The sequence below is a fragment of the Culex quinquefasciatus genome, chromosome 3 (assembly GCF_015732765.1).
Source record: "Culex quinquefasciatus strain JHB chromosome 3, VPISU_Cqui_1.0_pri_paternal, whole genome shotgun sequence".
In the NCBI taxonomy this organism is placed as follows: domain Eukaryota; kingdom Metazoa; phylum Arthropoda; class Insecta; order Diptera; family Culicidae; genus Culex; species Culex quinquefasciatus.
The window spans coordinates 56,609,003-56,624,674 of record NC_051863.1 but is presented as its reverse complement, the minus strand read 5'-3'; the positions used below and the strand labels follow the sequence as shown (position 1 = coordinate 56,624,674).

General features: G+C 41.7%; 1 protein-coding gene and 2 pseudogenes across 1 annotated transcript; 2 read left to right on the top strand and 1 right to left on the bottom strand.

Annotated features, from left to right (window-relative positions):
* Positions 1-3,394: 3,394 nt before the first annotated feature.
* LOC6039718 (KAT8 regulatory NSL complex subunit 3) lies at positions 3,395-6,913 on the bottom strand. Its single transcript, XM_001849220.2, has 3 exons — positions 6,608-6,913; positions 6,152-6,449; positions 3,395-6,088 (listed from the first exon to the last, which is right to left on the bottom strand). Exons 2-3 carry the CDS (start codon positions 6,433-6,435, stop codon positions 3,523-3,525), a joined length of 2,850 nt encoding a protein of 949 aa, XP_001849272.2. The 5' UTR covers positions 6,436-6,449; positions 6,608-6,913; the 3' UTR covers positions 3,395-3,522.
* A 3,665-nt stretch (positions 6,914-10,578) lies between these two features.
* On the top strand, positions 10,579-11,995 carry LOC6033465 (annotated as a pseudogene).
* Positions 11,562-14,343, top strand: LOC119768958 (annotated as a pseudogene).
* Positions 14,344-15,672: the final 1,329 nt, after the last annotated feature.

The window sequence follows — 15,672 nt, the reverse complement described above, 5'->3', positions numbered from 1 at the left end:
CCAATTTCCTAACTTCCACACTTCCTAATATCCTAATTTCCTAATTTAATTTCCTAACTTCCTAATTTCCTAGCTTCCTAATTTAAAAATTTCTTGATTTCCAAATTTCCTAACTTCCTAATTTACTCATTTCCAAATTTCTCAACTTCTAACATCCTAATTTCCTTCCATATTAATTTCCTAATTCCCTGGTTTCCTAATTTCCTGATTTTTTGATTTCCTTATTTCATGATTACATATTTTTTGATTTCCTTACTTCATAATTACATATTTTGTTTAATTTTAGTTTTTCTAGTTTCAGAATTTCTATTTTTTTGTTTTTTTTTTTTTAAAGAAATTTTCAATTATTGATTTCTTAATTTTGTTCATAATTGTTGTTAAAAGTTTTTGAATAAACATTTTTAATCTATTTAATTCCGATTTAATTTTAACTTTTGAATATTTTTAATCTTTTTTTTTTTCCTCGAAAGAACCTCAAGCGCGCACACCGTCAATCGCGCTCATACCGAACTGTCAACTTTTCTTGGGGGTTCACGAAAAGAACACGCAACATTTCTTGACCGCGTTCCTTCCGATCAGCATACCGTACTTAATGCTAAGGGCATCTCCACCGCAGAGATCTAATTGCGTGGCAAACCTATCGGTTGGATCCCCAGTTTTAGCTTTGCTCCGTAGCTAATACACGTTTTCGCACCGCTGGGAGCTAATTTGGCTACCGAATCAAGCCCACCGCGGGGATCTAATTTATTCATTTTCAAATTCTAGCCGTTCTGTTGATCGAAATCAATAAAACTACATTCTAGCATGATAGAACATGCTTCCAATTGCATTATATGTCCAAATTGTTTGCTTACATCAATAAAATATCATTTTCAAAATTTTGAAAGAGTTCACCCGATTTGCTCCCGACATGTTTGAACCCCAACTTTCGCACCGCGGGTAGCAAAGCTAAAGCTAAATTAGCCTTCGAGTTCATTCAGCGAAGAAAAAGTTCATCGGGGATCCGTCGAGTAGCCAAGATAGGTGCTCGAGAAGTCCCCGAGCTGCCGGTGGCTAATTTTTTCGGCGATTTTTTGAATAATTTGTATTTGTTTTGGTTGAAGATGCATTTATTTTGAATATCAAATTTGAATGAATATTAAAGAAATCAGTAATTTAGTTCAAAACGATTTTATTAAATTGAAAAGTTGTGGAATTTATATATTTTTTTGTATTTTTAAATAAAAATAATCAACCACATATATTAATATAAAAAAAATATCACCGAAAATTTAAACATGAATGCCCAAAATTTAAAAATAACTAAACTGATTTGAACATTTTAAATTATGTATAAAATATATATCAAGCGAAACAATGTAATTGGTCCAATGTGAGTTTGTAAACAAAGGGTGTATTTTGCTCACGTCAGTGAGGAGTAAGAAAAAATTACGAATACGTTTATTTTTATTATTTATTTTTTTCATTTCATTTAAAAATATTTTGAATGGTTGTACCGTAAAGGCTGATACGCAGATCCGAAGGAACGCAAAACTCCATATAAAAACGCCCAAGAAACGGTCAGGGAAAGGGTCACGAAAAGATTTTTCTTAAGTGGTACGCAGCATAAACGAAAAGTGGCGTTTGACGTTTCTTCACGCGGTGCTTGTTTGCAATATGTTCTCATGAAAAAATCGAAGAATTGGAATTTTCCTTTTTAATAATCTTGTATTCGATATAATAATATTTAAAATCCCCGCCAAACCTCAAAATACAGAATTTTGAAATTAAAAGGACAGATATAGATTTTTGGTCGAAATGGAGTAAAAAAGAAGTTGTCTTTAGAGTTGTCGGCCACTATTGCTAGTACCAATCAGCAACCTCTGGATTGTGAGTCCACTGCGCTGTCCAATTAGGTTTTACAGCGTGACGTCACGAGCGCACACACACACACGTTTTTACTTAGACTCACGTGCAAAAATGTAAACAGTGCAGCCGAACTGTCAAATTTCTAACCTAAAAATCGAGTCGGCGTAAAACCTAATTGATCCACACGGAAGGGATCGAAATTAAGTAAAATTTACAAATTTACGAAAAACCCGAAATTCTTACATTCAAAAACACAATTTTTATCAAAAATTAAAAAAAATAATTCAAAATCAGGAATTTGAAAATTGAAGAATTTAAGAATTGAAGAATTGAAGAATTGAAGAATTGAAGAATTGAAGAATTGAAGAATTGAAGAATTGAATAATTGAAGAATTGAAGAATTGAAGAATTGAAGAATTGAAGAATTTAAGAATTTATGAATTTATGAATTTATGAATTTAAGAATTTAAGAATTTACGAATTTAAGAATTTAAGATCAGAATTGGGTACTAAAGCCCTATGTAAATTTTTATATACAACGGTAAAAAACACGATTAAAAACCATTTCTTATCACTGTTTTTCATTTTAATGCAATTTTTTTTTGACAAGACAACATTTTTTCGATGGATCAATTATGGTCCCCTTGGAACGAGCTGTCAAGTAGGAGCTTTTCTGTCAAGAAGGACCGCGAAGTTAATTTTTCAAAATTGATTTAAAAATCCATTTTAAATTCTTTGTGGTCGTACTCAGAAAAATAAGCTTTATCGCTGTAATCAATAATATCAGCAATCTAAGCTTCATTTTAGGACCCAACTGCTCGGATTGCTTGTTTTCAAATCCGTATTGGCTTATTTAAAATGTTTTGCTTGAATTTTGCTTTTTACTCAATACAAATGATTTGTCTCTTGCATGTCTGGCAGTAGATCTACAATGCGTTGTCCAAAATTAATCAAACACAGCCCCAATCTAACCTAAAAAACAAAACTGCATCACCCCAGATTACCAAAAGTCATTTTTCATGCGTGAACTTGCAGCACGGGAGGGAAAATATCTCCAAACTCGAAGAATTGAAATCGAATGCTAATGCTAACAAATCTGTGCTAATGCTAATCGAATCCTAATGTAAACATTTACTGACGTGAGCAGGATAAATTCTTTGTTTACAAACTCAAATTGACCCAATTACATTGTTTTGCTTGAAAAAACCATCCGTCAGACGATTTGCTCCCGGTAGATCCCGGAGCTAACCTGAGTTTTGTTTAGATTCGGATGAACACGGATGAACTCGAACCTAAATTAGCTCTCGCACAAGTACCGCGGTGGGCTTGACGCGGGTGCCAAATTAGCTTTGCAACGCAATTAGGTCCCTGCGGTGGAGATGCCCTAAAACAGCTAAATAAATTAAATGAATTGAAATAATTCGTAAATTGATCGACAAACGGTTTTGTTTTTAACTGGCGCTTTGGACCTTTTGAAAACTAAGCCCAGAAGTTTTTATAGGATTGTTCACTCCGCGCAGCCTCAAAATCAACACAACAAAGAGCATCTTGTTTGTACTTACCACCTAACGTTGCGTATTTATTCCTCTGTTTAAAAACGAAATCATGTAATAAAAACATACATATCTGCACAATTACTCGGAGAGGGGCGCTCTTCGCCGAGTCTTCCACCCTCTACGGCGCCTTGGGCTGCTGCTGACTCTGCTGACTTTGCGGCGTAATCGACGTCGGCTGCTGAGTCGGCACCAAGTTCACCTTCCTCACCGTCAAGTTCCGATTCAGTATGGCCGGCTTGCGCATCGTCCCCGCCGGTTGGCTGGCCAGCTGCGCCAGCGAGTTCGTCTTGATCAGGATGGTGTTGGTGCCGGGCAGGCCGGGCGCCAGCTGCTGCTGAGTGACCGCGTTTGCGGTCGCGGTCGCGCGGATCTGCGTGTCTCCGACGCGCACAAAGTTCTTCATGGTGGTGGTTTTGCTGGGATCGACGTTGATGATGATGGGTTGGTACTTGCTGGTGGCCGGTTTGACGACGGCACTGTTGATGATTTCGACCTTGCCGCTGGGGAGGATTTTGCCGACGGAGGGGGGGTTGGTGGTTTTGAGCGGGTTCGAGAGGACCACCTTGGCGTACTTGACGCCGGTGGGAGTGACGGTGGCGGGGCGGTTCGCGAGCTGGATGGTGCCGCTGGGGACCTGTTTGATGTTGTTCTTGTTGATGACGACGACCTTGTTGGGTTTGATGGAGGGCTGCAGGGTGATGAGCCGGTTGCCGCCGGAATCGGTGCGGGTGGAGGACGCGATGGTGACGATGTTGGTGTGGGAGGGGAGGGTTGCGGGGGTGGTCTTTTGGGGGGAACCGTCCTGGATGTTGCCTTCGTTGTCGGCGAACACGATCGGGATGTCGAAGATGTTGGTGTTGGAGAGGTCCGGGGTGGGCGGGGAGGTTTTGGTCTTGAGTGGTACACCCGTGGTTGGTGTAGAGGCCGCGTTGGTGATGGCGCCCGTGTTCCGGACGATCGTGTACTTGGTCGGGCTGAACGATTGCAGGGTGGTTCCGGGGGATGGGGTGCTGCCGCTCTTGGGGACGATGGACACGACCGGTTTGGAGGAAGATTTGAGCGTGATGAACTTTTGCGTCGATCCGGACGGTTTCAGCTGGATGAACTGGTTCGCGGGGATGACCTTGATGTTGGAGGGCGTCGTCAGGGTCGGGGAGAGTAGGGCGGGTTGGGGCGTCGATTCGCGCTTGATCATTGGTAGAACGATGGGTGAACTGGCGAGGCCGGACACGATCTGGGGACCGGAGGAGGAGCGAATCTCCAAGCCGCTGGTTCCGGAGCCGCTGCCGGAGATCTGGAAGTTGGTGACGGGGGATGCCGTCTTCTTTACTTCTGGAGCCTTGTCCGCGTCCGGCAGAATGCTCATGATGGCCGCGTCCAGCGCCTTCTGGCTTTGCTGGAGGAGCAGCTTTTCCGCGCGAGGTTGCTTCGAGACTTTTGGACCTCGCTTGGCGGGCTGTTTGTTGGTGGTTCGAGCCGCTTTGGGCGGTTCTCCGTCCACGGTGCCGGCAGACTGGCTCATGCGGCGCTTTCGGTTTGCGGCAATCGGCGGTGGGGCCGAGGGAATGACCGCCGGGCCGCCGGTCGCGGCCAGGTTGCTGCTGTTGTTCGAAAGCAGCAGGTTGGACTTTGGCTGTCCGTTCGGGTCTTTGATGGCCGGCTTGGGCCGGGGCGGGTTCAACAGCCAGTTGGTGGTGAATTCGGCCACTTCGTCCATCACCATGTTGTCCACCATCGACTGGGTGACGCCCTCGATCTTGCGCTTGGTCTTACAAACGCGCAGACAGTCATCGGCGGAACCTACGACGACCAACGACGTCTGGGCGATCATTCGCTCGCGCAGCAATTCAATCTCTTCCTGACTGGTTCGGGCGGACATTTGACCAATCACGAACAGAACCGGCGCCGTTACGCCCGTAATGTGGTCGTCCGGAGCGCCCCGAGTTCCGTTGACCGTGTTGTACGCGAATCCAAGACAAACGATGCTGCTGACTGCCTCGACCAGCCCAATCTGAATCGCCAGTGCCGCTCCAGCGTTGAACCCAACCAAAATGATCGGCCTATTCGGCGCCTCCTGCCTCACGTCCTGAATCTTGGCCCGCGTCACCGCCACCATCTGCTCCGACACAGTCTGCACCGACTGCTTGTTGATGTTTCCCCCCGGAGGCATCGTAATCGGCACCACCGAAGCCATCGTGGCAAACAGCGAGTACCACTTCTGCAGTCGACTGCTCGGCGAGGCTAGATTCGGCCCAGAAGGAACCACAACGATGTACGGCTGCCCAGGAAGCTTCCTGTTCTTGTGCGCCACCACCGGCTCCCACGGCTTCTTCAACACCGGACCCAACAAATCTTGGTTGATGTTCAACGGCCGTCCAAATATCATCTTATCCACCAGATTCGGCAACTTCGCCTTCAACGTCTGCAGAATGTCGATGTATGCCGCCAAATAGCTCGGCGGCAAACTCTCCATCAACAGCCCGTGAATCCACTGCGTCAACCGCGGATCCCACGAAACGCTGGCCAACGCCTGCCGCATCCGTCCCACCGACTTGTCAATCACCATCCGCCGATGCACCGGCTCGTGCTGCTTGTCCGCGATCGTCAACCGCGCCAACCGGTCCATATCCAGCAACTTGGTAATCTTGCTAAACAACCGAATCTGCTGCACCGTCCAACCAATCCTGCGAAACGCAAAACATTAACAATCCGCGGACACGATTCCCCGCAATTCCCCCTCCACTCACTTGTTAATCTTCTCCTCCCAGTCCGCCTCCTCCGAGTTCAGGTTGCGCACCGCCCGCGTGACGGTTTCGCTCTCCAGCATCGCCACCTTGGCGCTCTCCTCGTTGTACGACGGGATCGGCGTGTCGTTCTTGTCCTCCAGGTCGATGCGCTCGTCGTGGGCGCCGCCGGTGCCGTGCGTGTGGCAGGACGGACACTGCGGCGGCCGGTGCACCATCAGCGTCCGCGTCGTGGCCGTCTGACTGTTCTCCATTGGGCGGAAGTCGCGCGAATAGCTGTGTTCCATCGCTTTGGTTTGAGCTGCAAGGGTTAAAAAATACTCAGGCTAACGACTCGATTCCAATAAGAATTTTCCTCCGATTGAGGTTAGGTTCGTGTTTTGGTTTTTACGTGCAGCTTTTCCAGCTTGATGGGCGTGAAAAATCGCGTAATTTCATGAAATCTCCAACATTCCTTACCGATTGAGTGGAAATTGCTTCCAGTTTTTCCTCCCCCGTTTGCTGGAGGGGAAAAAAAGTTATTGTTCAAAGTTGGGGCAGCGTAAAACCACTTCCAACAAGGGTTTCATGCTAGGAAATCGAAACGAAATTCGGCAACAAACTAATGGAATCAGTAGAATCGAACGCGGACAGGCGGTTTTTCGCAGCAAAACACGCGATTTTCGTCGAAAATTTACAATTTTCACGCAGAAGTTTTCCGAAGGCTGACGAAAAGAATGCAAAATTATGCAAAAGGCGTCATTCTTTTGAAGCGCGGTGCTGACAGCAGTGTTGCCAGAGTGGCGCTGCACGCTTACTGGGGGAACTCAATTTTTAAGTTGGTTCAAGCAAAATGAAGTTCGCTTCAGTGATCTCAAAATTGAGATGGGTTTGTTTTGATTTTCAATCGCAAATTTGAGATCACTGAACTGAACTTGATTTTGCTGAGGTACTTATAATTTTGTTTTCTCTTGAATGTGACACTTTAGTGACTTAGACACGCACGGAGTTCCGGATTGTGCAGGTAAGATATAAAATTCCCCCTCAGAGATTGCCATACCGTTGGTACTTTTTCAGGCGGAACTGGTCCACCGGTGGACGGAATCCTTTGCAGTTTGTGCAGGAGGAATCGGTCCACCGGTGGACAGTTTCCTCAGGAATGTTTCGCAGGAGGAACTGGTCCACCGGTGGACGGAATCCTTTGCAGTTTGTGCAGGAGGAATCGGTCCACCGGAGGACAGTTTCCTCAGGAAAGTTTCGCAGGAGGAACTGGTCTACCGGTAGACGGAATCCTTTGCAGTTTCCTCGGGATAGTTTCGCAGGAGGAACTGGTCCACCGGTGGGCGGAATCCTTTGCAGTTTGTGCAGGAGGAATCGGTCCACCGGTGGGCGGAATCCTTTGCAGTTTGTGCAGGAGGAATCGGTCCACCGGTGGGCGGAATCCTTTGCAGTTTGTGCAGGAGGAATCGGTCCACCGGTGGGCGGAATCCTTTGCAGTTTGTGCAGGAGGAATCGGTCCACCGGTGGGCGGAATCCTTTGCAGTTTGTGCAGGAGGAATCGGTCCACCGGTGGACAGTTTCTCAGGAAAGTTTCGCAGGAGGAACTGGTTCACCGGTGGACGGAATCCTTTGCAGTTTGTGCAGGAGGAATCGGTCCACCTTCGTGGTTGTGCATGAAGAATCGGTGCAACGGTAGTAATGTTTTGCAGGAGGAACTTATCCAACGGTGGACAGAATCCTTTGCCGGTTGACCAACAGGAATCGATCCGCCGGTGGACTGATTTCTTCTAGCGCTGTCTCATGCAAAGTTAATGTACCGTCATCTGGGGTGAATCGGGACTACAGTTCGAATAGGGACAGCACGTTTTAGACCAACAGGGTTGTTACGGACGGCGCGGATTTGCTGACTAATTTTGCTCAGGCGCGGATGGCACTTTTGATAAATAAATTAATTGGGAGAGATAAAATTACTTTCAAGTTATTTATTAAGAAGGATATTATCAGCAATTACGATAATTTGTTTTTTCCATTGAGTGCAATTCTAATTTCTTATTAGTAGATTTTTTCTGAAAATCTTTGTATTTTCTTAATACGAACCGTCGAAAAATTAAGCTGAAGATTATGTAGCGATTATTTTTTTTAAATCTATGGTTGAGAATTTCTTAAATAAAATTATTACTACACTTAACTCATTTCTTAATATATCCGGCTCTGAAGATGAAATTTCTTTTGAGTTTTTAGCAATGTTTTTTAACCTTATTAATTTTTAATTTTATAGTGAATATATTCAATTTGCCTTTGAATTTTAGATGGGATTTACCCGTAGAAATATTTTTCTAAATTTAAACGTTCTTGGCGAAAAATAAAAAAGATCAGAACATTTAAAAATTAATGCCCCATCATTCAAAATTCAAATTTCAAAAATTCGAAGCTTTTATTACATTTTAATAGTTTTTAATCAAAAATTTTAAAATTCGGATTAAAAACGAATTTATAAAATCATACTATAAATAATCCGAAATTTCCAAATTCAGAATTTTAAAAATCTGACATTCAAAACTCCAATAAACTTAAAAATCAAAAAATCAAAATTAAGAGAAAAATTCAAAATAAAAACAAATTTTTAAATTCTTAAATTCCTAAATTTTTACATTCTTAAGTTCTTAAATTCTTAAATTCTTAAATTCTTAAATTCCTAAATTCTTAAATTCTTACATTCTTAAATTCTTAAATTTTAAAATTCTTAAATTCTAGATTAAATTTTCAAAAGGTCCTTTCTGCATAGGAAACCCATGAGGGATAGGTTGTTTTGAAAATTTAATCTAGAATTCTTAAATTCTTAAATTTTTAAATTTTTAGATTTTTTAATTCTTAAATTCTTAAATTCTTAAATTCTTAAATTCTTAAATTCTTAAATTCTCAAATTCTTAAATTCTTAAATTCTTAAATTCTTAAATTCTTACATTCTTAAATTCTTAAATTCCTAAATTCTAAAATTTCAAAATTCTTACATTATTAAATTCTTAAATTCTTAAATTATTAAATTCTTAAATTCCTAAATTCTTAAATTCCTAAATTCTTAAATTCTTAAATCCTTAAATTCTTAAATTTTTAAATTCTTAAATTCTTAAATTCTTAAATTCTTAAATTCTTAAATTCTTAAATTCTTAAATTCTTAAATTCTTAAATTCTTAAATTCTTAAATTCTTAAACTCTTAAATTCTTAAATTCTTAAATTCTTAAATTCTTAAATTCTTAAATTCTTAAATTCTTAAATTTTTAAATTCTTAAATTCTTAAATTCTTAAATTCTTAAATTCTTAAATTCTTAAATTCTTAAATTCTTAAATTCTTAAATTCTTAAATTCTTAAATTCTTAAATTCTTAAATTCTTAAATTCTTAAATTCTTAAATTCTTAAATTCTTAAATTCTTATATTCTTAAATTCTTAAATTCTTAAATTCTTAAATTCTTAAATTTTTAAATTCTTAAATTCTTAAATTCTTAAATTCTTAAATTCTTAAATTCTTAAATTCTTAAATTCTTAAATTCTTAAATTCTTAAATTCTTAAATTTTTAAATTCTTAAATTCTTAAATTCTTAAATTCTTAAATTCTTAAATTCTTAAATTCTTAAATTCTTAAATTCTTAAATTCTTAAATTCTTAAATTCTTAAATTCTTAAATTCTTAAATTCTTAAATTCTTAAATTCTTGAATTCTTAAATTCTTAAATTCTTAAATTCTTGAATTCTTAAATTCTTAAATTCTTAAATTCTTAAATTCTTGAATTCTGAAATTCTTAAATTTACAGAAGAAAATATTTCAAATATTGGAAATGAAATTTGTTTCCGAATGAAATTTTAGTGAGGAATTTGGATCACAATCTTTATTAAAATTCATAGATTTTCAACTTTTAGAATTTCGAAATCAAAAATTTAATCATATTAAAATTTTAGATTTTGGTTTTTATGAGCTTATATTTTTGAAGTTAAATTTCATTTATTAGATTTTTAAATTTTGTTTATAGTGGTCTAAATTATTTTCGCTCTGATTTGCTTGAAGATTTTTTTTTGTGACACTTTTCTTGACGTCTCTTGAGGTATTTTTAAAAGGATTTTTTTGCTTTCATTCCTTCAAACATAAAACGAGTTTCATTTTTTTATCAAATACTTTCTGCATTAGTTTTTTTCTTTGGAAATAACATTTCTTGAATGTTGGTCGCAATTTTTTTATATGGCGTTGATTTTGCGCGGATTGGGGTTTCGGTCGGCGCGGATTTGGCGCGGATTTTTTTTCGAATTTCCCGTAACAACCCTGAACCAGTTCAATGCTTCACATTTGGAAATGGATGTACACATTTTGTTGCTCTGAATCTGGTCTACTCGAAACCACTCAAAAATATTAAAATATTAGGCTGCAACATTGCTAAAAAAGCTGTCCCAATTCACCCCATGTGTCCCAATTCGCCCCCGATGACGGTACAAGGCGCTATTTGTAATGTTAGTGGTTCATTATTTGAGGAGGATTTGGTCCACCGGTTGACGGATTGTCTGCCAAAGTTGGGAGGCAGTATCTGCCGGGGATGGAAGAATTTACTAACAATAAATTTGGTCTAATTGTTTTCATGGTTCTATTTCAGTATAATCCGTCGAACTGCGCGCATGACATCAACCTGTACCAAAATGCCGACTTCGAGGACAATTACACGAGTCCGAACTTCCTGCAGGAGCTGAAGCTAACGTCAACCTTCAGATGTACACACTTCCGGATGAATTCCTAGGTGCCACCCGGCTGAGCCAGCAACTTTCCATCATCACTAGTTTTCTGATCATGTTCCACTATCTGTACACGGACGCTCTCAAACCGCAAAGCATACTTGGACAGGCCATCTTCGGAACGGTCATCGGATATCTCATCTATGCCGGCGAAGCCTCCGACTTGACACCGTCATGGAGGACTTTAAAACGGCCGCAGCCGTGCTAGTATTTGTCTACATTTTTTCTCCGCTTCTGCGCAACCTCACGGACAGTGTCAGCACGGACACGATTACCTTCCTTGTGCTGATGCTCCACCTGATATTCTACGATCACTACGTTCCGGCGGCAATCGTCTCCAAGGGTATTACCCTCAACGCAGCCATCTTCGAGGCGATCTGCCTAACCGCGAGGGCTATCCTTGCCGTTTCACGGTTTTGTTCTGTTGGAAGTGGCCGCCGTTAAATTTACTCTGGGCCGATCCTTTTGGCGAAGTTTCGTAGCGTTACCATGCAGGTGGCCTTCATGGACTGTTTGGTGCGTCAGAGCCGCTGTTGGCTAAGCTGAACATTCGGGTGACGAAGGAGGAAGGGTCGCTGTTGAGGTTAATTTGGAATCTGTTGGGGATTTTTGTGAGTTTCTGAACATGTGCGTGTAGAACTTTCAATCACTAGAGCTAGATTGACCACATTTACACGGGGGTGAAGTAAAGTGGAAACTACCAGGACATGCTGAACTGTGACCAGACTGCGCAGTTGATGGTGCACAGCTCGAAAATATATCCGACGGAAGATTGCACGTTCTTCCACATGTTGGCGCGGATTATGAGCGGGACGTTGCACGCCGGGCAGGAGGTCAGAGTTCTCATGGGCGAGGAAGATTCCCGTACGCTGTGGGTCGGGCGGTTGTGGATCTACGAGGTGCGATAAAGGTCGAGTTGAACCACGTCCTCGCCGGGAATCGAGTTCCCATCGACTAGTGCATCGTCAAAACCTCGACTATAACCGATGTCAACATGAACGAAGACGTGTATATCTTCGCTCAAGTTCAACACCCAGTCTATCATCAAGATAGCCGTCGAACCGGTCAACCCGTCGGAACTCCCGAAAATGCCTGCGCATGGTCAACAAATCTTACCAATTACTCTCGACTTGGGTGCATGAATCCGGCGAGCACGTTATTCTCGGCAATTGTGAACTCTACCTGGGCTGCGTGATGCACGACCTGCGCAAGATGTAATCCGAGATCCGATCCGGCGGTGGCCTTTTGCGAGAGTGTCGTCGAGACGAGTTCGCTCAAGTGTTTCGCCGAGACGCCCAACTAAATGATTGCAATTATTGCAAAACCGCTGGAGAAGGGCCTGGCCGAGGACGAGGCGAGTTCTTTCAGGTCAACTATGACTGGGAACTGCTCACATCACGATCGATCAAAATCGGACATCACCAGCCCAAACATCCTCGTCGATGACACGCTGTTCTTCGAAGCGGACAATACCCTGCTTGGCTCCGTCAAAAACTCCATCGTGCAAGACATTCAGTAGGGCTCGCGTGATGGACCACTCTGCGAGGAACCCATTCGGAACGTCAAGTTCAAAATTACCGACGAATCCGTCGCCCAGGAAAGTTCGACCCTGGAGGTCGCCAAATTATCCCAACCGCCCGCCGAGTCACCTACTCCGCTTTCTCCATAGCCACACCCCGCCTCATGGAATCGTATCACTTCGTCGAAGTGCAAGCCCCCGCCGATTGCGTTTCCTCCGTGTACACCGCTCTTGGCCGGCGACGTGGCCACGTCACCCTGGACGCGTCTCCGGATCCCCGCCATCGATTCGTTTGGCTTGAAACCGACCTGCGAACGTACACCCAAGGCCAAGCCTTCTGCCTGTCCGTCTTTCACCACTGGCAGATCGTCCCCGGCGATCCGCTCGACAAGAGTATCGTCATCAACCCACTCACTGAAAGAAACCAACATAGCAATCTCAAGTGTTTTTCCACGTGAGAGTCTCCAAAAATCTACACAATAAAATCACTTGCTTTTCCATTATCCCGCACATGTTTTACATATCAAATGGACTTGAAAATCATTTGAAACCAGCTGATCATAAGCGAATAATCATTCATTCTTGTTTCACCTGCTTTTCACTTCAAATTCAAATGAATTTCATATCGATTTGCCCCATTCGACATTTCCTTTGATTTTGAAGTGAAAAACACGTTAGATTTAAATGTTTTGGTTTTTGAATGCGAGTGGCGAAAAACTCTCCATTAGTAAGATGGCCACGGACGATGCTGGTGGAAAAATTGCTTTGCGGAGATAAATATTCTTTTAGACAACTTCCTGAGATTATTTTTTAATAATTGTGCGCTTGTGGTAGGTAAAATCAAAAGAAACAATCACTGAGCAAAACTTACACAGCTCAACGAAGTGTTCTACACATGATCTGGCCCTGCTGTACAGAGCACTCAAATATCAATCGCAAAAAACTTGAAATTTCGGTGACTGGCCATGAAATAATGTCAATGGCCAAACACTTGAATTTTAAATGGTGTTGAAAAATAAAAATACGTACAAGCGATATACAGGTTCTCGCTTGCTAGTCGTGCACGCTTCCACTGCGCCGGCTGGCCAGTTGAAGACGGGTGAGTTTTTTGCGCTATTCGTCCTAGCCTAGCTTCTAGCCTTCGATGAAAGCTGCTCTAAAATCAATCAGTGAAACACATTAAATTCATGTGGACTTCACGTTGACTTTGAATAGTGCCTGTTTTGGGTAGATCTTAAGATCAATTTCAAGTGTTTTGCTCTTCACTTTGAATAGTTAAAGGCAATAGGACAAATTCATGAGCAAAACACTTGAAAAGCTTGAGCCACCCGAATGACAATAACATGTCAAAAAATACAAAAAATTCAATCGCCTAAACACTTGCATTTGATAATGGTTTGGAATGATGTTGAAACACAAACCAATTAAATCTATGATGTGGCTTTATTCAATCATTCAAGTGTTTGGGCACTTGAATAAAACGTGTGGCGTATTTTCAGTGAATAGAGCTGTTTGAAATTAATGTTTATTATTTTTTCCAGATGATCAGGATCCGGCCAGAGGTCGTCTTCGGAATCTGCTCCTGATCCTGATCCGAAGCTGTGGTGCAAGTGGTGCCGGTGTTTCTTTAGATTCATCATGAAAAACAGGGGCGGAATACGGATCCGCGAGCTGCCGGATCGAGAAGAACAAAATGATTTTCTTGGTGCCATTTTGCTCGGCCAGCTTCAACCCGTTCCTGAACGACCTGACCTTGGTGATTCTCCGGTTCGGCAGGGCGTACTTCACGGTAGATCAACACAACGCCAGCAAGTGAAGTGAAATGTGTGATTTATGTAATTTACATAAAAAATAGAAATAAAAGCTATTTATAATTGAAACCGTAACAAAAAATAAATACATGATAAGAAAACCCCTCTCATTATTTTGCTCATTTAAAAAAACAATGGAAAACCATTCGATTTACACTACAAAACCATTTGACATTAATGAGAAAAGCATTGCAAATTCATGTGCATCGTCACATGAGGTTAAGGTGTTTTGATTTTGAATTTACCGCGTCGCGCGTTTAGAATTTTCGAAGTGATTTCCACGTGATAATCACAAGCAAAGTCGAATGGGGCAGATTCACGTGTAATACATGTGATATTGCTATGCGCCTTTCTTTCAGTGCTGGATAATCGTACGAACCGACAGCACGCGCAACCTCGTCGACGAACTCTTCAACTATATCGGCAAGTTTCACTCGATAGCCCTCGTCCACCCGTAGTCAATTCCGTCGAATTCCGCCAAACAAGATCCTCGGCTCAAATGCTGAAAATGATAAGGTTAATGATAAAATTATAATTCAACACAATTAAAATTCAAATAAAATCGGCAAAAACTAGCCCAAAACGACAATTTCCTTTTCACTGTCATTCCGAACCGATATCCGTCCCCCGGAACCATTTTTCTGCTTTCCTGGAGGATTTTTCCGGTACACAAAGCATGTCAAATTTGACATCGGCTTCACCATGTTAAAATTAAGTTCGGGTACTCGATGTCAAATTTGTATGACTACGGTTTGCGCCGTTTTGCTTGGATCCACTCAAATTTGAGTTCCCCTGGTAAGCGTGTGGCGTGACTTTTTAGTGAAATGTTTCATTTTACCGAACGGTTCGTTGAAATATTCCCAGTTAACTCAATCCGAATTCTGAAACGGAATTTAATTCGAATCGTTTATGTATTCCGTTTCAAACGCACCAACGGATACGTACACGGTATCGGTTGTTGCGTTTGAAACGGAATACGTAAACGATTCGAATTAAATTCCGTTTCAGAATTCCGATTGAGTTCACTCAAAAATAAAGTTACCGGTTGAAAGGGTTAAAAGTATCCTTTTAAACGGTAGTCGAGGTTTACCCTTTGCAAAAGGGTACATTTTATCCTTTTAAAAGGGTTAAAACCTTTTTTTTTTTGTAAAATTTGGTTTATTTTGCAGCTTAAAAGAATTACCTACATAATTGTTCAAACTTCGCAGTTTAAGTGAAAATCAAGAGCGTTCACATCGATTCTTCCATTGACTGTATCAATGAAATGGATGTAGCGATTGATCAACTGAAGGAATTTTCTCCTCCTTGATGGTCCGATGTTGTGGAGTTCTGGCTTCAGGACGTCATTGATGGTTAGTGCACGCATTCGCTGGAGGATTGGCGCTGTCACCCGCTTCAGATGAACCCACGCGGCTGCAACGCGTGGACATGTACTGAATT

What these genes read in the sequence shown, in the direction of transcription:
- LOC6039718 (XM_001849220.2), bottom strand. Translation starts at nt 6,435, where the DNA reads ATGGAACACAGCTATTCGCGCGACTTCCGCCCAATGGAGAACAGTCAG. An exon ending in TGGGAGGAGAAGATTAACAA is followed by an intron (nt 6,089 to 6,151) that starts GTGAGTGGAGGG and finishes TGCGTTTCGCAG; the next exon opens with GATTGGTTGGACGGTGCAGC.